Source organism: Podarcis vaucheri, assembly GCF_965113315.1.
Source record: "Podarcis vaucheri genome assembly, chromosome: 8".
NCBI lineage: Eukaryota > Metazoa > Chordata > Lepidosauria > Squamata > Lacertidae > Podarcis > Podarcis vaucheri.
In genome coordinates this window covers 41,054,373-41,077,660 of record NC_138766.1, presented here as the reverse complement: position 1 = coordinate 41,077,660, position 23,288 = coordinate 41,054,373, and the positions used below count along the sequence as shown (strand labels likewise).

The following is a 23,288-nucleotide window of genomic DNA, read 5'->3' as shown; positions in this document are numbered from 1 at the left end:
TACTCTGTATTCATTAGCTTCGGAAGGAAAATATGTGTTATACCAAATGTGATTCTAAAAAGGAAAGAGGGGTGTTTCAGTGTTTGCTTAACAATTGCACTAAACTTTCCAATTTAGCTTGAATACATACATTTATTCTCTTGTGTAGGATTAATCTCTGCAGAATTGCAAGTGTATCACATCCTTGTGTTATAAAATTATAAATATTTAGCAAGTCTATCCTTCGCCCACTGGCCAGTTTAACAGTCTGATTGCGTGAGCTACTGTATAGACATGATAAAAGTTTTAATTCTATCGGTGATGTGCCAGTGCTCTTTCAGCAACCCTACTTGACATAGATATACCCCAAGTGACTTATTTTAGCATGGGCAAATAAAATAGAGAATAGCAGGGACATGGTGATTAATAGAGAACGATTCTAACTGTATAGTTAAGAAACATAGTGTGATGCCATTTTTGTGCTCATTCATTCAGCCATGCACAGTATGGGAACATATATGAACTATTTTTGGTGCGTTAAAAGCAGGTGGTTTTTTGTTTGTTTGTTTTAAATACCGTATTTTTCGCTCTATAACACGCAGTTTTTTTCTCCTGAAAAGGAAGGGGAAATGTCTGTGCGTGTTATGGAGCGAATGTGTGGTCCCTGGAGCTGAAAAATCAGACAAAAATCAAATCGGGCTTCACGATTGCTGAAACGGAACAAAGAGCAGGGAAAGCCCCTGCCCTCCAGGCAAGCAGAGGGGAAAAGAGGAAGTGGTTGCTTTCCTCTCTCAGCTCCGGAGGGAACAATGTTTGTGAAGGGAAGAGAGATTACAGGTTCAGCATAAATTCTGATTTGACTTCCTGCTTTTTGTTTTTGGGGACACACAGCATTCAAATATGCTTTCTTCAATTTAAAAGGATGAAATCCTTAAACAGTGTTTTGCCTGTAAATTCGTGTGATCTGGAAGATTACAGTGTCTGTACCTCTTAAGGGATGGCAAAGCTTAGGTTTCACTGCTAAATAGTTCTTAATGCAGTTAAAATGCTTTCTTCTGTCAAGGCAATTAAAAAAAATAAATATCAGGCAGCCGGAAAACATGCAGATGGGAGGGAGAGAGAGCGAGAGAGAGCGAGAGAGCGCGCGCTGGCTGGCTTGTGTGGGTCGGTGGGTGGGAACTTTTGCCTTCCTTTCCTCACGTTATAGCCCTCTCCTGCATTCTTAGCCTTCTGTGTTTTTCCTTCCCTCCCCACTTAAAATGTGGTTACAAAGCATGGATCCACATGGATCCTCAGGATCTTTGCATTGGGTCACCCCAAATTCACCATCAGAGCACACAGCATGTCCATGGCTACAGCCTGGCCCCCCCCCCCCAAATCACACACCCACTGTTGCCTGGGGCTGCAATGGTGCAAAAACGTGGTTACAAAGCATGGATCCACATGGATCCTCAGGATCTTTGCATTGGGTCACCCCAAATTCACCATCAGAGCACATAGCATGTCCATGGCTACAGCCTGCCCCCCCCCAAATCACGCACCCACTGTTGCCTGGGGCTGCAATGGTGCAAAAACGTGGTTACAAAGCATGGATCCACATGGATCCTCAGGATCTTTGCATTGGGTCAGCCAAAATTCACCATCAGAGCATATAGCATGTCCATGGCTACAGCCTGCCCCCCCAAAATCACGCACCCACTGTTGCCTGGGGCTGCAATGGTGCAAAAACGTGGTTACAAAGCATGGATCCACAGGGATTCTCAGGATTTTTGCATTGGGTCACCCCAAATTCACCATCAGATCACATGTCTGTGGCCACAGCATGAAGCACAAAAATGATACGTCCACTGTTTCATTCAGAATATTTTTTCCCTTGTTTTCCTCCTCTAAAAACGATGTGCGTGTTATGGTCAGGTGCGTGTTATAGAGCGAAAAATATGGTAATTTTTATTTGCTTAGCATTGGGTGTTGCATCAGCTGATGTCAAACACATCTCAAAGCTTCATAAAGCCCAACACAGCTAAGGTGGCCTTTTACAGTTGCTCTCCCGGATTTCTTTGGAGATGCTCAGTCAGTTCCCACCCTTTGAATCTGGAGGGCTTTCCTGGGAAACTACGCTTCATTATTATTCAGTTTTAATATGTTTTAAGAGATAAACTAGCATGGTAGCAGAAGGCAAAGAGGGTCACTGTGAACATGGCAGGTACTTTTCAAATTATTGTTAAGCCAACTCAATGGTTTTGGTCAAACCATTCATTCGTCCACAGCCTGTATTCTGCATCTATAAAATGCGGTTGAGAGGAAGAGCAAGACGAAGATTGCAGTTTTCATGCTGAACAATGATGGCTGCAATACTCCAAGGCTAGCGTGCAACATTTCACCCGATTTAAATTGGAATTATGTACACAAAATGCTGCTTGTGACATTTGCCTCTGAGATGGCCCTTCTTAAATGGGACAACAGTAGAATGTGTTGGCTACAAGGAACAACAATGGCACTCTTTCCTTTAAATCAGATGAATTATCCAAGGGCTGCAACACACTTGGCCAACATAAATTTAACTTTGCAATGTACCACCGTGAGAGGTGCACAGTTATTTTGATTTAAAGAGATGAACAAACTCCAGTTCAGAAGCAGGCAGAAGCAGTGCGAAGACTTGGCTGTAACTGTGCAACATTTCATCCACTTTCCCCATCATTTATGTTTTATCATGCTTAAATCAGATGACAATCCTTGCTTTTAATTTCTCTCTGAAAGATCTGATTAAACCCTGCAATGAGTCCTGATTGGAGGCTGCAGATTTGCTGAAAAGGGAAAAAGCCTATTTCCTGCTGAGATTTATTTCTTAAACGTTCAGTCCCACACAGGAGACCACAGTAAAACTGCAGTTTGATAAGAGATGTGTCTTAAAACAAAGGGCTGTAGACAAAGCCTTAAAAAGTTAAACAGGAACATCTTCTTGCTAATGTTTTGCTCAGAAAGAAAGCACTTGCAATCCCAGTGACAACACTGGTTATGTATTGAGAAGTTTAGATAGACATATTGCATCAAAACATGGGAAATTACCTTATATTGAGTTAAGTCACTGGTCCATCTAGATCAGTATTGTCAACACTGGCCAGCAGCAGCTCTCTTTGGCTTTCAGATGAGGGCATTCCCAACTATACATAGAGATGCTGTGAAATGAACCTGGGGGTTTCTGCATGCCAAGCCATTGAGCTACAGTCCTTCCCTTGTTTTGTTCCCATTGTCACTCAACAGATCAGTGGTGCCGAGTCTCTGGCCCTCTACAACTCCCCATGTGGCCCAACAGGCCATTTAGGACAAACCACTCCAATCTGCTGCAAGAAGATCAAACCTATCCATTCTTAAGAAAATCAGCCCTGAGTGCTCACTGGAAGGACAGATCGTGAAGCTGAGGCTCCAATACTTTGGCCACCTCATGAGAAGACTCCCTGGAAAAGACTCTGATGTTGGGAAAGATGGAGGGCACAAGGAGAAGGGGACGACAGAGGATGAGATGGTTGGACAGTGTTCTCGAGGCTACCAGCATGAGTTTGACTAAACTGCGGGAGGCAGTGGAAAACAGGAGTGCCTGGCATGCTCTGGTCCATGGGGTCACGAAGAGTCGGACATGACTAAATGACTAAACAACAACAACTCCAATCTGCCCTACAGCTGTGAAGTGTGAGGTACATAGAACATATATTTGCAAGTGCAAACGGTCAGCTGATGGTTGATTCTTTCAAAGTACTGTGCCATCACAGTGATGTCAGTTGACTGACAGGTCGGCAGCCATCCTCACCTGTCAAAGCTGGCCGGCATGGCATGGCGCAGATAAGAGTGCGACCCAGATGCAGTTCTCCACCCCTGCTGCAAACAGATAAATGGCAATTTACAAGAACCTCCTGATTGATTCGTTCTACACAAAACAACATTTTTCCTTTTGTCTTCAGAGATGGATGTTCTATCCTTACCCATTCTTCAAAAACTCATCATAGACTTTATGAGCCCTTATGGCAGTTAAGAGACTTGTGTTACAAGACCAAAAGGACAAATAGCCACCATCTACTACTCAGTGCTCAGATCTCACCATCCTTTTCTATCTTCAGACACATGACTTGTACATATCAATATCACCGGACATTTGGATATATGTTTAAATTTGAACTGATGGAATATTCTTCTTGATAATGTCAGCTGACAATGTTTCAACTTTTCTTTCTTTTTTGTTATACTGTATCTGCAAAATTTAAACACCTTTTTTAAAAAAAATTACCCTCAGAGCTCTAAATGTCTTGAGATCTAACAATTGGATTGCAGAGGGAATAATTTGTTGTTGTTGTTGTTGTTGTTGTTGTTGTTGTTGTTATTATTATTATTATTATTATTATTATTATTATTATTATTATCATGCATTTAATGTATTTCTAACCCAAGATAAATCTTTAGTGAAATTCTCATGGGGGTGATCAGGGTGTTTTATTGTGTTTTTCATACTTCCAAGGTGGCCAAGGCTTTCATTCTACATATTATTATCCCCAGTGATCTGCACTGCGCAGCCTTCCCAAGTGCCCTTCCTTGGTGAAAACTGTGGGACATGCAAGGCTGGGATGTACTGTAAGTGTAGAAGGCAGAGATTCTGTTTTTTAGTTAAAGTCTGTTTACTTGCAAAAAAAGGGTATTTTTTAACTTTTAAAAAAGAGAGAAAAGAAAGGAAATCCCTTAAGAACAAAAAAAAAAAAAAAGCAAGCACACCAGCCTCACGCATTATGTAGACATCCACCCCAGCTTTCCAAATTTAAAACGGAACTTGGGGGAAGACATTGTGAGGCAAGTCCTCCCATGGGGCTTTTTCAGATCAGTAAGCGTGAGAAGCCAGGGCAGCTGCAGAACTTTGAAGAAAAGTTGAATGGAAAGAAAAGCATGCATCATTCACAGCCCCACGTCTACAATAAAGTAAATTCAATCCCACACCCACTAAAATTATAAACACATTCTAATTTGTTCCACACAAGAGATAGTAAAATGAAAGCCTATTTTAGTCGAAGAAAATTTTTTTTTGGGGGGGGGGATGGAGTGCAGGCTTTAGCATGACACTCAATATTACAAAACACATTTAAGTAAAGCAGCAAATTATGTCCATTACAGTTTCTATCAGTTTCTCATTTTTCTACTCTTAAATTCTTCATACTTTGTGATTTGTTTTAAAGAAGTCCACAACAAAATACATCAACATTACTCCTAATATATGTAGTTTTGCCTAATGCAATTCATTTTTATATTATTTTCACTAAAATTGCATTTTTATGCATACTTTCCCCTCATATATGCATTTTTTTACACATTTGTTTCGTCGGAGAATTGCACTGAAAACTTCAGAGAAAAGTGTGAATTTTGAAAGATAGCTGTGTTTCTTTTGTGTATTGTTTTGGAAAGGGCAGATTAGATGGGGTCGCACTTTTAATTGGGAGAACCAAATTTCTCTCCCATCAGTAATAATTACAAGTGATATTTAATTCACTATTTGATAACCGTGTGTCATCCAGCTTCATGAAACTAGCTGCCCTCTTTATTTACTGTATTTCTCTTCTGTTCTGCATGGAACATTTGCTGTTTGCCCTATTACTGTTGCAAGGGATGGATTATCGTCAGATCTGTGGTTTTCACAGAGCAACCCACACATATTTCCTCTGTACATGGAAATTTCCTCCACAAGATGCAGAATATAGCTCGTTTTCACAAAAGAACATCAGAACTTGCCATTTGCCTTCTTAAATTAGGAACCCTGGCAAAAAGACAACAGTAACACTATATTGCTTGTTTGTTTGTTTCTCTCTCCTTACCTCTCAGTAAAAAAATATTAAAAGATACAGTTTAAAATGAGAGCTAATAAATTTTTGACCAGGCACCAAAGAGGATAGAAATGGGAAATTAATGCTCCGAAACCAACTTCCATGTCAGGTAAAGATGCTGAATATCTCACCTACTAACTTACAAACATAGGTTCATGTAACCACACTTCAGGAGAGGGGCCATGTGTGCAGACAAGAGTCCAAAAGATGCAGCTTTCAAAATATGCTACACAGGCAACAATTTGATATCTCATTTATCCATAAACCCCAGTGCTAAATTCACAGGGAGCCCCAATGAGCCTCCCCGCTTCATACAGCCAGTCTCCAACTCATGGAAAACAACAGAAATGGCATTCCAGGGGGAGCAAATCTGGTTTGGTCATTCCCATGCTGTTGCCGTCACTACCTTCACAGACATGTTTAGTCAGCTCAGCTTCCGAATGCCTAGAAAGGGCTACAACTTTCCCCCAAAACGCCTCCTACTGAAGTACCCTGCGAAATCTCTTTCTTCCCCCATGGCACTGCTATTAGGACCTTGCCGTGCTCACTACTGAGATTACCAGAGCCTCCAGTGACAAAGATGGATGGAGGAGTAAGTATGTACCTGTTTCTTCAGAGGGGATGCAAACCCTTGGAGAATCAATGACAACTCCCAGACCTAGGAACCACTCGCCTTCTTATTAGGATTCAGTCTCAGTATGTTGGTTCTCATTGCATCTAGGCATCAGTTCAAAACAGTCTCAGCCTTTCCAGATTCAGATGGCAGTATTCTCTGAACCCGGCCCTGTACGTAGGCCATGCTTCCTAGGGCTGTCAGAAGTTGTAGATCAGAAACACCCAGAGGGTCAAAGGTTCCTCACACCTGATATATGGAATACTTGAAAGGGCATAACCAGAATATTTTAGCAAATTAGAATTGATTTTGGAGTAAGCTTTATTTCAGTTCCTAAAACTTGTTAAAAATCTCAAACGTGCTTTCAATTCCTGTACCAATCCAAAATTAGTTGGGGGAGGTCACCCATCTCTCATTTATTTAGAGCCATAGGATAAGAATCTAAAATATAAATCTAAACAACTCCTAAACACACAGATGACACAGACATTTCCCTCCATTTTTAAACCTGCTATCTTTTGAGAAGTATCACTCTTACAATGATTTTCTCAAGTTTCTTCCATAGTACTTCACATTTCCTCAAGTACACTTTTCTAGAAGTACTTTTAACAACCCGATGTGACAAAAATCTAGATCTAGGTGCAACACATTTTTCAGCTGCCTCAAAAGACATTTAACAATATCCCTCCAAGGCCTTTCTTCTCATTTAACACTCTATTTTATTAGTTTCCACTTACCTCACCGTATGAGAAGGATGGTGAAAGAAGTGAAAGCTGGAGTGGGAGGAGGGGATAAAGAGGTAACATTTATGGTTCCTAGTTATTTGGCATGCAACCTAAAAAATAATACAAACAAAGCCATGAAAGTAGAATGTGGATTTGCAGTTGATGTTTGTTTTGTCAGAACATAGGGATGGCGAACATCTGAGACAGAACTGCCTGCTGGAGAATCAAAGGAAAGCTAACTAACTATTATGTGGCATTGTTGCTATGGACACCAGTGATTCAAAACCTACTCTGGACAGATCCAAGACAGGCACACAATACTTAATACTCCTGAAAGGATTCTTAGTCATCGACACTTTGTTCTCTAAAGCCATTTGGAACATAACATAATAAAGGGAAGCTGCACTTCAATTTTTTTAGAATAATATGGAGAGTTAAAATATAATTTATGAAAATGAGACCCTCATAAACCTCTTTAAAACCTAAATGAGAGCATGAAGGAAGATGAGTTTTATGCTCCCTTGGTACCTTGAACTCCATTTTGCCAAAAGGTGAGCTAGTACAGGACTGTTTAAAAAGGAAATATTGTATTAAAAACATACACTAGCCAGTCCTATATGAATGCTGCCCATGTACTTATTCTGCCTGTCCTGTTCTTTTTCATTTATTCATCATGAGGTGCATATCAGAGCACACACAACTCTGGCTTGTCGTCTCATTGCATGTTCTATCACCTCAAAATGCTACTTTTTGCTGTGGAGAATCAGGATGCTTTGCTAAAAGGTTCCAACACTGTTTGGTATACACGTGGGGGAGGGCCTGGCATGTGAGAAACCCCACAAGCAGGATTCAAGCATATTCTCCCCTTCTGTGGTTTCCAGATAATGGTATTCAGAAGCATCACTGTCTCCAACTGTGGCGGCAAAGCACGGCCATCACAGCTAGTAACCACGGATAGCCCTCTCCTCCATGAATTTATCTAGTTTAACTATCCACAGCTTCACTGAATGTCCACAAGTTCTAGCACTATGAGAGAAAAAAAAACTTTTTCTATCCACTTTCTCCATGCCACTTCTATCATGCTCTATCATGTAGAGACATCACCTTGCCAACAAAGGTCCGTATAGTTAAAGCTATGGTTTTCCCAGTAGTGATGTATGGAAGTGACAGCTGGACCATAAAGAAGGCTGATCGCCGAAGAATTGATGCTTTTGAATTATGGTGCTGGAGGAGACTCTTGAGAGTCCCATGGATTGCAAGAAGATCAAACCTCTCCATTCTTAAGGAAATCAGCCCTGAGTGCTCACTGGAAGGACAGATCCTGAAGCTGAGGCTCCAATACTTTGGCCACCTCATGAGAAGAGAAGACTCCCTGGAAAAGACCCTGATGTTGGGAAAGATGGAGGGCACAAGGAGAAGGGGACTCTCCCCCGGTTGCCCTTTTCTGAAATGAATTTAAATGGATCTCTGGTAGAACAAGACATGATGTTAGCATTTTGCAGCCCAAGCTTTTCTGAAAGCCTTTGGCTAGCACTGATCTCAGTGGCTTTTCAGCATCTGCTTCATGAGGAAGAGGTAACACAGCCTGAGTACATTTCCTTCCGTATCTAGGCTGAATCACTGTACAGTAGCAGCCAAGAGGCAGTCCCCCTTTTCTCACTGTAAGTGATAGTGCCAGTCAACATTTTGGTGACATCTTTATTTATACAAGTTCAGACATTGTGGAAAAAATGTTTTACATCATTTATATTATAAGTGCTATGCCTCCTTATATATAATTAATACGCTTCAGCTGAAGAGCAGCGTGTCTTCTAAAAGCAAACATGTGTAAAGACACTGCAAAAAGTGTGTGTAAAATGTATCAAAAATAAAAATATAATGTACATTGTTAAAAATCCATGCTTTATATTCCATTCTTTCCTTTGCCTCTTATAGCATCAAGGCACTGGAACAGAGTTGCCACAGACAAACACATTTTGTGGAGTTTCTGTGGCGCAAGATCCTCAGTACAAAGAATTAACATAATTCTTTAGTGGTAGATTTCTTCCACTCAGTGGATTTAAGATTCCATTTGGGTTCTGGTGTCCTTCAAAAGGGGAGGGAACCAGCTCTGCAACACTGCTACTGTTAGCTACTGAGAAGCAGCACAAGGGCTTCCAGGCATTTGAAGTGATAGGCATCTTGCTGGTTTTCTTGTTGTTGCTGAAGAGCTAAGAGAGAGAGAGAGAGAGAGAGAGAGGAGAGAACCGCACACATCACATCAGGTGTTTGCAATTTATCTATCTGATAATTAAAAGTAACATTAAAAAGGCAGGTCCTTCTAAACTTTTGTATTTTTTTAAAAGCAACAATCAGGGCAGAAGTTCTAATAAGCCTTTGGTTTCTGAAAGCATACTACCATAATTGGTTTATAGCAGCACATGCCAGACCACTGATTTATCTGGCTCATTGAGGTAGGTCTACGCTGATCAGAGAGACTGGGGGTTCCCACCCCTGGCCTACACAAACTAGCAGCAACTCTCCAGGGTTCTAGAAAGTGAGTGTTTACCAACCTTGCCTGATGCCAGAGACCGAACCTGGCGCCTTTCCCATGCAAAGCATATGTTCTAGTACCAAGCTAAACTCTTCCCCAAATCGCCCAACGATAATTTTATATAACTAATGCTGGAAATCACATTTGAGAACATACTGGCCTCCTTGATCAAACTACTGTAAGTAGAGCTCTCAAAAGCAGGCTCTGTGAAAATGTTTATGGAAGGAACTTTGGACTAGTGGAGACTCCCACTGGAGTACAAGGAGACTCAAGCAGGCTTCCATGTCCACTAAAGGAAGCTTAAAGGTAAAGGTAAAGGTACCCCTGCCCGAGCGGGCCAGTCTTGACAGACTCTGGGGTTTGTGCGCCCATCTCACATCTATTGGCTGGGGGCCAGCGCTGTCCGGAGACACTTCCGGGTCACGTGGCCAGCGTGACAAAGCTGCATCCGGTGAGCCAGCGCAGCACACGGAACGCCGTTTACCTTCCCGCTGATAAGCGGTACCTATTTATCTACTTGCACCCGGGGGTGCTTTCGAACTGCTAGGTTGGCAGGCGCTGGGACCGAGCAGCGGGAGCGCACCCCGCCGCGGGGATTCAAACCGCCGACCCTTCGATCGGCAAGCCCTAGGCGCTGAGGCTTTTACCCACAGCGCCACCCGCGTCCCCCAAAGGAAGCTTAGTAAGGGTCTAACCCAGTCTGAGTCTTTCTCAGAATTAAACTTAATATGCTCATGACATGCAAGATTCTATTCAAAAGGCTAATTTTGACTGTGCCTTTTCTCTAAGATTTTAGGCAATATGCAATGGGGAAAAGCTATGGCAAGCACATAGATATATCCAATATTCAGTACTAACACACTAATCTAATCTAGTTCACGTAAAAAGGTTTTTCTTTTTTCTTATGAATGTCGAAAGTACAGTCCAAAGAACACAAAGCTTCAGGAAGTTTGTTGACATTGCTGCAAACCTGTGCGCACTTCCTTTCGGAGCAAGCTCCACTGAACTCAGTGGGATTCATTTACAATAGTACTGCATACTATGTGTTTGTTTCTGTGGTCCACACTGAATATTGATGAGCTGTTTGTAAAACAATCCCCGCATCAGCTGCTACTCCTTTTGAGATGGAAAACCAAATTTTCTCCATTAAAAACGTACTTTTCTTGACTGAAAGGAAGGCGTCGTCTATTCTTCTTTTTATTGATGGGTTCTTCAAAGTCACTTTTGCCTGTAGCACAAAGAAAGAATAATCCAATGACTGTATTAACTCCCCCGTGCCGATGCTCTTAAGATCATTCCTTCTCCTTGGCAGTCATTTATTGGCAGCAGGCCACAAAGCTATGACATTCAGAAACTTAAGAATGCAACATGTGAGCACACCATTGTGCATAGTGCTGTGGGGCAGAGGAGGGGGGAAGAGACCAGAGTTCAATGAAATACAGCCAATAAAAGGAGCCACAATCTCCCTGAATATGGCTGTTTGCAAAGCTCAGCATAACAGAAAGTTCCTCTTTGAATATTAAGATGCTGTGTGACACACTTGCCAACTTCTTGCTGGATGCAGTGGTGCTGGAATGAGCATAGGGCTGTCTGTTACATGACAATAAGGAGTGTATTTTAAAGCCATGCATCACATAACCTACAATAAGATGCATTATGTTGCCATTTATCAGTGATAATTTGATGCATTATGTACCTCGCAGCTTGCATTCAGAGGCTGAGAGCGGAGGAAGAATATGTGCTTTCAGAAACAGACACCATTTCCTTTTTAATAGCATTTGGAGTTCCACTAAACGTAATTGGGTGCAGAACAGAAATGTTTTTTCATACTCTGGCATAAACAGGAAAACGGAACCCAGAACAGGGTTCTGAAAACAGGTAATTACAGTACTTAGTTCTCAAGGATTCTGTAAGCTTCAGGGGTGCTTAACAGGTGAGGGTGTATCAGAACCACAGAGCTGAAGAAATTATTAAAATGCTCTACACTTCTGCATTGATCAAACTTCTTGAAGCTTTAAAGAGTTTGAAATGGTGGTCTTAACCTTATTAGCTGCCATGCGGTGGAAGCTTTCTTAGAGATCACTGACCTGGACTTCCTTAAACTTGGGCCAATGGCTTAAGATGCATGATGCTAAGGAATACTCACAAACACTCCAACTTCTCAGGAAGAAGTTGTCAGAAACAAAATGGCCCTAGGACCAGTTTCTGTGAGAAGGCAGTTTTCAGTATGGCTGGGATTAAAGCATCCCACACGCTAGTTCTACTATACTGGCAGGGCAAGGATGGATGGGCAAGGTAAACACTGGGAAGCTAACAAGTAGGCAGAAGGTAAGCACCCTTGGGGAAAGATTGTAAGTATGGCGATAGAATGAAAAGAGAAAGTGGGATACAGGCTGAATGGAAAGAATTCCAATGTATTTCACGGGAATAAGGAATTTAACAATTGTCAAGATTAGATCCTGTGCTTTTATGCAAAACACAGAAATGAAGAACTTCTCCAACTGTGGCCTCTCTCATTATAGCAGCATGTTGATTGGCAATCCAAAGGGGTCATTGACTCGGGGGTGCTAAATATGTATTAAATGACAGAAGACCTGCCAATTTTGCTGCAAGCTTTCATTTTTAAAAATGATGTACAGTCTTATTGACCAAGCTAATGAAAAGGTAAGATATATAATGTAAAACATAAGAAAAAGCTACAAAGCTTCGGTGAATTCATGTCAAAAGAGAGACATCCAGTCTTTTTTTTTTTTAAAAAAAAAAAACAGAAACAGAACCCAAAACACTAACCTTCTGATAATTGTGAAGCAAAGCCCAAAGTGCAGATGCTCCTATTCTTCGAGCTACAGGGCTATCACTTTCTAGACAGTCAGATAGCAGTGCAATGGCTTTATCTACAAGGAAGACAAAAAACCACACATGCAGCTAACAAAAGGACATTATATCATCATTTCAGCTTCTCCAGTTCGCTCCCGTGGATAATTTGCCTCTTTTTTCTCTGGTAAATATTACAACTGTACGTACAGTAGGTTTATATCATCAGAATAATTTATTTTCAACTAATCACTCCTGACTTCTGCCATTAGAAAGTGTTCTTTGTAAAAATAAATCTGAATTAAATTTCATGTAAAGCCAAGAAACTGCAGGTATCTTAATCATAAAGCAGGCATTCTAATTAGCTAGGAGACCCAAAAATTGTGGGAAAGAGATGGGTACATCACTGCTTTTATTACAATCAAGCAGTATACAAATTCTGTTAAATAAAAAAAAATAGTATATGCTTTAGTAAAAGCCAAGCGGGTAGGAATTAAGACACTGAAAATTTTAACCCACCTGCACTGGCAAAAACCCATTATTCTGCTGCTTCTTACACATGCTTTTCTGTCTTCAAAACGTACCTGCACACTTGGCATTTCATTATCACCATGTTCAGAATATTAGGATTCTGTTCTATTATATTTAAAGCAGATTATGAAAATTGAATAATGATTGCCTAAGAAAGGTTTCCAAGTATGAAGGTAATTGTCGATCGAAACTGTTAAGAGTTCTGTTAGAAAGTAACATGTAGCTTCATCTGTTGCCCCCTCCCCCCACGAGAAACCTTGCAACATATAAAAATTCTGTTTCATTGCATTGCTTCCACTACATTTGTGTACACACACACACACACACCATATGATCACATAATATGTGCAGGTTTCTTATGGATCCATTTAGCTGGGGTCTAATTTGCAGTGACGTAAGAATGCTTTTCCCATTAAAATACTAACCCCTATCTAGGCACAATTCAAAGTGACTATCTATGACAGGCCTATGCAAACTCGGCCCTCCAAATGTTTTGGGACTACAACTCCCATCATCCCTGACCACTGGTCCTGTTAGCTAGGGATGGTGGGAGTTCTAGTCCCAAAACATCTGGAGGGCCGAGTTTGCATATGCCTGATCTATGAAGTTCTAAACAACTGAGGACCAAATTATATGAAGGACTATCCTGTACCACTGCATATCCTAACCTTGGGTCCTCAGATGTTATTGAACTACAACCCACCTCCCCTCCTTGAGCACTGAGGTTGATGGGAGTTGTAGTCCTACAACATCCAGGGAACAGAAGTTGGGAAAGACTGTGGTAGAGGACAGCCCATATTATCACATGAGCCTGCCTAGTCATTCTGGGTGTCCCTCACCAAACATAGGCAGCAGCCAGCAGGTGATTTGGTAGTGATGGTCCACATGTGAAAAGCTGCCTGATGCCAAGCAAAGTACTTTATAATACAAACACTCAGGCATTCCAATATGTTTCATAGTAGGATGTAACTTGTTTTTCAAGCTGGGTTATTTTTTCCTAATTTTACAGATTTTATAGCCATCGTAGTGCAACTTTATGCTATTCTTTCACTTTTACTGTACATGTTTTCTGATTTTAAGTTGCACACAATTTGGAGCTTAGCACTAAAGGGTAGTGCCTAAATTCTTTAAATAAATTATTTGTTGGCATGCCACAGCATATGATAAATTTATTTCAGGAGTGCCCTAGCCAACTCCCTGCACAAACTGAACAGTGTGCTCTAGAGTTCCAAAAGGCTTAATTAGCAACTGTATAAATTTAATTAACACACAGTTCCCACAGTTCTTATATACCGTAGATTCCGGCGTATTAGGCGACTGGGCGTATTAGATGACCCCCCCAAATTAGCAGCTGCAACTTGGGGGTTCGTCATAAAAGCCCGGCCACCTAATACGCTAGGCAGCTCCGCGCTGGGAGAAAGCTGCCCGGCACGGAGCAGAGCCTGCCGTCCCTGCTGCTGCTTCTGAAGAGGCAGTGGGCGGGCTCCGCGCCAGGCGGCTCTCTCCCAGCACAGAGCCCACTGCCGCTTCGGAGCTACCGCAGCAGCAGCAGCAGGGGGCGGGCTCCGCTCTGTGCCTCCCATACCCGGCATATAAGTCGACCCCCGACTTTTTAACCTCTTTCCCAGGGTTAAAAAGTCATATTATACGCCGGAATCTACGGTACTCACCAAGGTTAAAATATATGGCAATTTATCATTACCATAAAATAGCACAGCTGTACCATGGCAACACTTTAAACAATCAGTACCTACCATTAGCCAGTATCTTGGATTTGTTGACTGGGTTAAAGCAGGTGTTGTGCAGAATCAGAAGGATGGTATATGGATGGCTTCGGTGTTTGTACTTGGCCATCTCTATAAACTGATCTAAGCTACCATTCAGCTTCACAATCATTTGCTGCCCATCTTCTCCAAAGGATAAATTCAAGAGGAGTTTCAGCCAAGCAACAGCCAGTGGACCAAGGCTTTTGTTTCCTCCTTTTGGCAATGACAGCGACAAAAAGTTCTGCAGAAAGTTACTCTGGAATATGACAGGGGCAAAAGCATACCGCATTATTGAAGAACACCATTTCACAGTTCTTCTGTGAAACACATTTCCTCCCTCAAATAAGCTATTTCTCCAGAACCTTTGATCTAGAAACACTGTTCTGCAGTTTTGATAAATTAGCTCTTCCTCCCAAGTGACCCTTCAAATTGTAGCATATTTTCATCTATTGCTTCAGTGAATGACCTCAGCCTACACAAAACAGAACAGAATGAACGTACCATTTGCCCAAACTTCCTGAAATTATGAAAAATTCAACACTAGCCTGAAACTAGAATGCTGTTTTCATAACAGATATTAATAATGCAGTCAGTAAAAATAAATAAATAAAATCCTCCTCTTCCTACACTGTTCAGTCAATCCAGTTTATGCATTATAATCTGGAAACATTATTGCCATCAGATGTGTTAATACTGAGCTATACTCAACCCTCATGGCAGACAAGTGTCATTATGCAGGTGATTAGTACATACTAATTTAAGACTTAGTTACTTCAGCAAGCTTAACATATGAATCATTATTTTTTAAATAACTTTCTGATCAGCTGACCCATTTTTGTATTTCTTCCTCTTTATTTTATTCTGTTGCATTTCATTTGACATTCTGTAAACTGAATTTTTGGTACAGAAATCAAGCAATAATACTAATAGCAAAGTCAAAAGTAGTAAGTGTGGAATGCTGTACTATGCCAACCAACTTATCAAGACCAGAAGGAAGGACACAATCAATTCCCATTTCTGCTCTGCTTGATGGGCAAAAGGAATAGAGACTATTATTTCCTTGTTCCACTCATTGTCTTGCTCTAAGAAGCAGTAAAGATCGTGAGCTCACAGATGAGGGAGGGAATTGCCCTAATGATTAAGTGCTTTATAGTTTCCGACAGCGTTCATCAAGCATAAGCAGGAAATTACTGTATTATTCAAAAGAGAATTATTGCATCAAAGCAAGCCAATCATTTCTGGAAAAAGGCACATCCCATGCTTTTCATTTTTGAGATAACAATACTGACATTTTTTTCAAAGCAGCAAAGAATGTAAATGAAGATCAAGGGATAGAGGCCCACCTTTCCACAAAAAGCAATGTTGACACATGACAAAGTATATTGACAGTGCATATAATTAATGTCTAAATGTACTGGAGCTGTATGCAAATATTATCCTAATTATTTTACTTTACAATGTTCAACAAAGAAAACTGGTGAGTAGGGGACAGCAGTTGAAACAGCAGCAAGGAAAACAATGTGCGCAATATAGCAATGAGGAAGCAACCCTACAGCAAGATATTCCAGGATAAGGGTTCATTAATTTCAATCCATTAATTTCAATGGATCTACACTGAGCAAAGTTAGTTGAATACAACCCATAGCTTTAAATTAGGCTTATATGCAAAACCAGTAACTAAATTATGCCTATACTACTATTCTTTTCTTTAAAATAAATAAATAATGTCCTGTGGCAAAAAAAAATATCATGTATAGTAGTTGTTGCTTTTTTTGCAAATTGTCATAACCAACAATTAAATTACATGGATGAATAATAGAAAAGAGCTTTTTTTCAAAACTTTTCATTGTTGTTGATGATAAATTTATCATCTTACAATTCCTATATGTGGGCTTTTGAGGAGTGTGCACTAACATACTGCTTATTCACTTTAATCCATAGTTTAAAATAAACTATGGTTTAATGTGATGTATGAACCAAGCCTATGTTTGCTATGCCTTTCCCCATAACTGACCCTCCAATTCATCATCCTAAGCATCATTCTTTTGTTCACAATTTTTTGCTTGGTTCGGACCACATAAGTGTCTTAACATCTTCACTTGGTTTTGTGCAAAACCTAAACTTCTTTGTGAAGTTTAGAAATAAAATGTATGCATACCTTCTGAAGAACACCCTTGCAGTCATGAGATACAACGGCATTAGCCAGAAGATTAAAGGTCATCTGCTGGATTGTGCTGTTCTCGGCTGGGGTTTGGGCAGCCAACTTCACAATGCTATGCATTAGAGAGTTTCCAGCTGCTGTTCGTTGGGCTGTTTGAAGAGGAGACAATCCACTGCTTGCCAAACACAGAGAACCACAGCCTTCAAAGATGGAACCACAGTTGCATTTAACCATCAGGAACAACATATACATACACAGTTTCCATAAATACATGTATCCTTTTCGTATAAAAATGTAATATTATCAATTTCATTATGATTTATGAAATATGTATTTTCGAAACAACATACCAAGACCTATGAATGAACCATTAAAGTACTCATGCAGCATTTTTTATCAGCTTTCTACTAAGATTATTGTAAGTTGATCAGAGAAGAAAATTTATGTTTGAAGCTTCTTCTCAATAGGAAGTACACTAAATTTGCGTCAGTTAAAATAACCAGAAATGGTTTGTGCATGTACATATCTAGATACACTTCCATACAATAGAGAATTACAAATAGGATATTTAGTTTTCATGGGGATTGTGCAATATTTCTATAACATTTGCTTTTATTTACTTTCTTCAGGTTAGAAGTATTCGGTCAGTCCATGGACCAATAATACCGTATTTAAAATGTCTAGATGTGTTTAACAGAATTCCGAGAACAAATCATATTCAGTTTTTAAAAGATGGTCCTTCAGCACAACACTGCTGTTTGTCCTTGCCTCCTGTTTCAAGGGATCCAGCCAGCTGCTTCCTGCAAGCAGGGCATTCCATCACATCCCCACTGTTTCCTAAATCACTCTTCCCAGTAATCTGTGGCTACAAAACATGATCAGTCCTCATCAGGCTACTTAGTCCTCTTAGGGTTTCTTCCCCCACCTGCAGGGTTCCCCTCAGCATGTTGATATTTCCCTTCTCCTGTTCCAGTGGCCCCAAGTCCTTTTGGCACTCACCACCTAAGTTTGGTATTAGAGGGAGCAAATCATGATTTTTAAAAGTAGCACTGGAGGTAGAGAACAAGTGCTTTTACAATTGTATAATTGTAACTATACAATTTACTGCCAAAATATTTAGTAATGGGATTAGACATTAGAGAATAGATATCCCAGATGCTTTTAGATGGGGCAGCTAAATGTTCTCAATGTCCACAGACAGTTGTCAGGTGCTGGGGACAAACTGGGGTGGGTGGATGATGTCTTCATGCGGTCCTGAGACACCTCTGCACTGCCACTGCCGAAAACAGAATTTGGACTAGGTGGAAAGTTGGCCCAATCCAATCTTAAGTGCATTTTGGATAAAGCATATACAAACGCAATCTACAAATTTTATTAGTGGCAAATATAATTTATCTTCATAAAACTCTTGGCATAAATGCATTAATAATTTTCCACCATCAAATCTTGGAAATCTAATCACGTAAAGCCTGTTAAATAAAGAGCTGCAAAGATGAGCCACTTGAGGCTTCAGTGAGAGGCAACAAATAAATTGAAAACATAATAAGACTTCTTAAAGAGATCACACCCACTTAATTTTTGCACTGTTTGAGCATGAACATTGTTTAATTATAACCCAAACAATTTAGGATGCTGAAACTCACTATTAGTGCTTTCCTGCCCACACAAGGGTCCTTCTGTGCTTTGTAAGAGATTCTCTTTTTAACTGGTAACTGCCCCCACAGTACTCCTCAAATCAGTTCAGAATAAGCAAAGCAGTTTCTGCATCCCCTTCCTTGAAACCTGAAAGCCTCTCAAGTTGTTCCCAGCCAAATTGACCCCTGGTGTACCTCTGGATTTCAGGAGAACTGAGAAAACTACATTACATAATTGCTCCTGATGCTTGGATTCCTACCACAGTAGTATCAAGCCCTAGAAGGGTGTGAGGGGGGAAACAACACACAGAGAACAGATCTCTCCTTCCCACAACCAGTAAACTGGTGGGTAGTTGGGGACTTGTAAATAGGTAATGTCAGATGCTGTTGTGGTTGCTTGAGAGTAACCAGGCAGGACTCCGACCTGTGTTTTACAGGCTTTATTTTGGTGCAAACTATTTACAGTGAAGAGCGTCATAAGTTCATGTCTGGCTCAATCGCTAGCAGAATCTAGGAGTGGTCTGTTTCTGTACCTCCCCCAACATAAAAGTTTCGTCCCCCCAAGCCTTTTCCGCCCCTCCCTGCGCCTCAAACTACTGAGCATGATTGGGGATGGCAGGGGTGTGCTTCCCTCCTCTCTGGCTTGCTCAGGCGCGGTGTTAAGACTCTCTCTAGCATCCTCTGGTCCTTGCACCTCTTCTCCACTGGAGGCTGGGCTTTCCTCCTCGCCTGAAGAGGAACTGCTTTGCAAGATTTTCGGAGGCTCCCTGTAACACAACTCCCCCTCTATCTCTCACCTCTGAGCCGATGGCAGTTCCCTGACAGGTAAGATAGAGCTGGAGTGAAGTTCTTTTCTGAATCAGATTAAAATCCAAGCCAGAAAAGAACATGAGGGTCACAATACTCATCTCATATTTGAGGTGAGCATCTTGAGTTGCCAATGAGTTATAAAATTCAGAGACATCTCTAGCAGTAATAGTTTTACACTGGTGCACTTTTGCACAGGAAAGGTCCCAGAATATGCCTTGAGGAACGTAATTTGGCTTAATGTATGAATAAAAATTGGTTTGCAGACATGGGCTCCTAGCCATGGCCATGACCCTAAATGCTATTGCAAGCATGCTTAAGGTAATGGCCTGCCCAGTTGAATTGAAGTATTTTCTTTGAATATGCTCTGCTGCATTACAGTCTGTGTTTGAGTGTCTTCTCAGTTTAGTTTGAAAAACTGAAGGCTGTTGTTTGAGAACATAAGTCTAAAGCCCACCTCAGGCATGCAGAACCTTGGACATGCACAGCTCTTCATTGCAATGTCTAGAAAGATAATTTAAATTGACTTAATGTTTTATAAGACTACCAGGAAATTAAAGCTACTTCTGTAATGATGTGCATAGAAACCAGTCTTCAGAATCTATTCACAACAGAAATGGAAGGTTGTGTGTCTTAAGATTTCAATTGATGTTACTGTATTTTGTATGCTGTATACCACATTGCTGAATTGTTATGATAGCATGGTTGATTTAATATATAAAAGGCAAGGCTCTTTTTAAACAGAAATGCATTCATCTTCTATGACAACAGATCAAAATAAAATTTTCTACTCTTCCCAATCACGCTTTCAGTTTAGATATATTCATACAAAAGTAGTCATAAATAGAAATATAAGCATTAACCTCATAGATACTAATTATAGGTTAATGTGGAAAACTGAACCACAGGAGATAAGAGTTCCTCATGTATTCACATACTGTAGATTCACTGAGCACATGAACTCATCACCCACATTAGAAAGTCAATGCTGCTATATGCAATGAAGTTCACTATCCTTCTCCTCAAAACAATCGATGCCTGAAACCTTCATAGCCTGGGTTTCCTCCTCTTCTGAAGCTATGCAGATGCCTACTCGCGGTACTCTTTATTTCCTGTAATGTAAAACCTAGTCATGCTAGGTACAGGTATTTAATTTAGCAAAAATTATTTGGCTCTCCATACAGGTTCAGTCAGTGCACATCTCAAAAAAGTCTTATGAAAGGTATTGCTGATTGACAGAAAATTTGGTTGTTAACAGACTGTACCTATGGATGCTGTGTAGACACACTGTGCTTATATCTATTTTGTGCTTATTCCTAAAATAAATAAATAATAACTGCTATGAGAGGAGAAAATGGGTAGAAAGAAAGAATAAATGATATCAAAGGGTAGCCATATTGTATACAAACACAGGGCCATATTCAACTAACTTTTACACATAGTAGACCTACTGAAATTAATGATCATTTGGTCCATAAATTTCAATGGGTCTACTCTGAGCAAAGTTAGTTGACCAAAAGTTAGCTGATGAAACAATCTCCCTGCGTGCTATTGCAGGGTTCTCCCAACCCTCCAAAGCAGTGGGGGTGGGGAGAAGGGGAGGGCCTGTTGCACTAGTGGGAGCCTTTGCACTGGGTTCTGTTAGCACACAGGGTTAGTTGATTCCGCTCTACAATATCTACCTATTCCCTTAAGGAAGTAGGTGTGCATGTTATATAAGTTTTCCAGTCATGTTTAGTAGGGAATTTGAAGAGGACTTTCACTTGCATAGCACAGGGACAGTAAAGGATAATGCACAAAACAAATGTTAACTGTAGTTACTTTTGTAATCCCCCCCCCCAGACACTTAGCTTTTGCTTGGATTAATATTTTCTGGTGACAAAATATTAATTATACAAAATATACCCGGTGGCCACACCAACAACATGTGCCCTTTGCCCTGGGAGGCATGGGGGCTCCAATCTCTGTCTTTTACATGCTGAGGAAGACATTTTTATTACCAGCAGGCTTTTCCTTGCAGAGGACCTGAGGTTTCGTTTAACTGTGATGTTTTATCTGCAGCTCTTGCCTCTGTGGCATTTTTGGTTTCATTTTGGTTTTATTTTGAGCTGCCCTGCATAGCGTGCAAGCACTAGAAGGGCAGAACACATATTTATATACAAATAAAGAAGTAAACAAAAGTCTGACTCGTCACCCACCTAAAGGATAGTTTGCCGTGTAGACACAGAGCAAATGCAGAGCTGTTTGCATCAGTGAGTCATCCATTAAAAGCCACGGCCACAGAGCGTGCAAAACAGAGATAAGTTGAGTTCCAAGGGCTGCTGCCTGTCGGACAGAGAGAAGAGGAAAGAGTAATACTGAAAAGCTACTTTCATAAGAGAAATTGTGAGGAAAAGTTAAAACCCTCACAACTAATGAATAGAAGCAGTGAGATATGGTACTTAAAGGCATACAATAATGTTTCATCTTGTGGCTAAGGAAATCGGCAACTGCATATTTGATAGAGGCCATTTTGAGCTTACCACACTCAAATACAACAGAAAGTGTAAGTTCAGATTTACTGGGGGAGGGAAGGCCCACACTGCAACTTACATTTAGTAAAGAGAATCACCCCCCACCATACATCTTGGAATTCGTTGAAATTCCAGAAAATGGAATCCCCTGGATGTAAAGACAGAAGGAAGATTGTTCCAGAAGCTTCTGCTAGTGCTTGGAAGAGGTGCCTCCACCAACACTTTCAGCTGAATGTTGCATGTGCCCCCACGTCTCTTACTTTGCAGTGTTCATTTCGAAAGAAGCAATTTCTTAGGAGCTGCATGACAAGCTTTATTTCTTTGCTGAGGTTATTATCATCCTAGTAGAACAAAAAGAAATAAAGAAAGTGATTTAGCATCAATATCTAAGCAGAAACTGCTTTATATGACATATATAGCACCTTTTGCTTCTGGACTTATTTTACCACACTGGAATTGCACCTGACCACCTTGCTTTCTAAGATGCTGGCATTCTAACTCTCTGTGGAAAAGATTATTGAATTTCAATAAGCTCATCTAACGCAGAAGAAGCATTTCAGCTCTACTGAACATAAAGGAAGAGCGATACAATATGGAATCCATAATGGGAGCTACGTTTTCAAACACAGCAAATTCACTGGATGGCAATAAAAGGGTTTGCTCTCAAAAGCGCAATGGAAAGGAACGAAAGTAAGGTGATAAACTGGGTAGGGGAAAGGACAAACAGCAACTTTCAAAAGGGCTCAACAAAAGTCTGCTCTTGCTCTTCTCTTTACATGTAATAAAAATGTAAGAATGTTATCAAGCAGACCACACTGGGGGATTTGTAGTGCCACATCACAATCTTGGATTTGCATGAGATCAGGGTGGGGTGGGGGAGAAAAAGTGAAGACAGGTTGTTTAACAAAAGTGGCAATGGGGTGGGAGCTAAAAGGGAAAGACAATGAAAAGGATAAAGCATAAAACATTAATAGAATTTTGAGTAAAATGGACATGAAGGAAACTGAGAGGAAAATGGTGGCGTTAAACAATGGCAGAAGCTTGAATAAAGTACCTTCATTGTACGAAGGCACTATTGTATTTATTACATTTCTATACCACCCATCATCCAAGGATCATAGGACAGTTTACAATATAAAACCATGAAAAGACATAACAAACAAAAACAATAACTCCCCCCCCCCACCAGTTTAAAAGGACACAGATTGTTTAATTAACCAAAGGCCTGGGTGAAGACGGATGTTTTCTCTTGGAACCTAAAGATATGTAGTCCCCAAATAAGCTTCATGGCCGAGTGTAGATTTGAACTCAAGATTCTCTGATCCCAGACCAACACACTAACCACTATGCCACACAC

The 23,288-nt window shown here is 40.6% G+C and overlaps 1 protein-coding gene across 3 annotated transcripts in view; it reads right to left on the bottom strand.

Moving 5' to 3' along the window:
- Positions 1-8,852: 8,852 nt before the first annotated feature.
- Positions 8,853-23,288, bottom strand: part of RTTN (rotatin) — a 92,192-nt gene continuing 77,756 nt past the window's right edge. For all 3 annotated transcript variants that reach the window (XM_082235256.1, XM_082235257.1, XM_082235258.1), the window contains exons 43-49: positions 22,192-22,272; positions 21,617-21,743; positions 16,975-17,177; positions 14,805-15,072; positions 12,496-12,599; positions 10,864-10,933; positions 8,853-9,382 (exon numbers count right to left, since the gene is read on the bottom strand). In XM_082235256.1, coding sequence (XP_082091382.1) covers positions 9,300-9,382; positions 10,864-10,933; positions 12,496-12,599; positions 14,805-15,072; positions 16,975-17,177; positions 21,617-21,743; positions 22,192-22,272 — 936 coding nt within the window. In that variant the 3' untranslated portion in view covers positions 8,853-9,299. The remainder of the gene's footprint in view (positions 9,383-10,863; positions 10,934-12,495; positions 12,600-14,804; positions 15,073-16,974; positions 17,178-21,616; positions 21,744-22,191; positions 22,273-23,288) is intronic.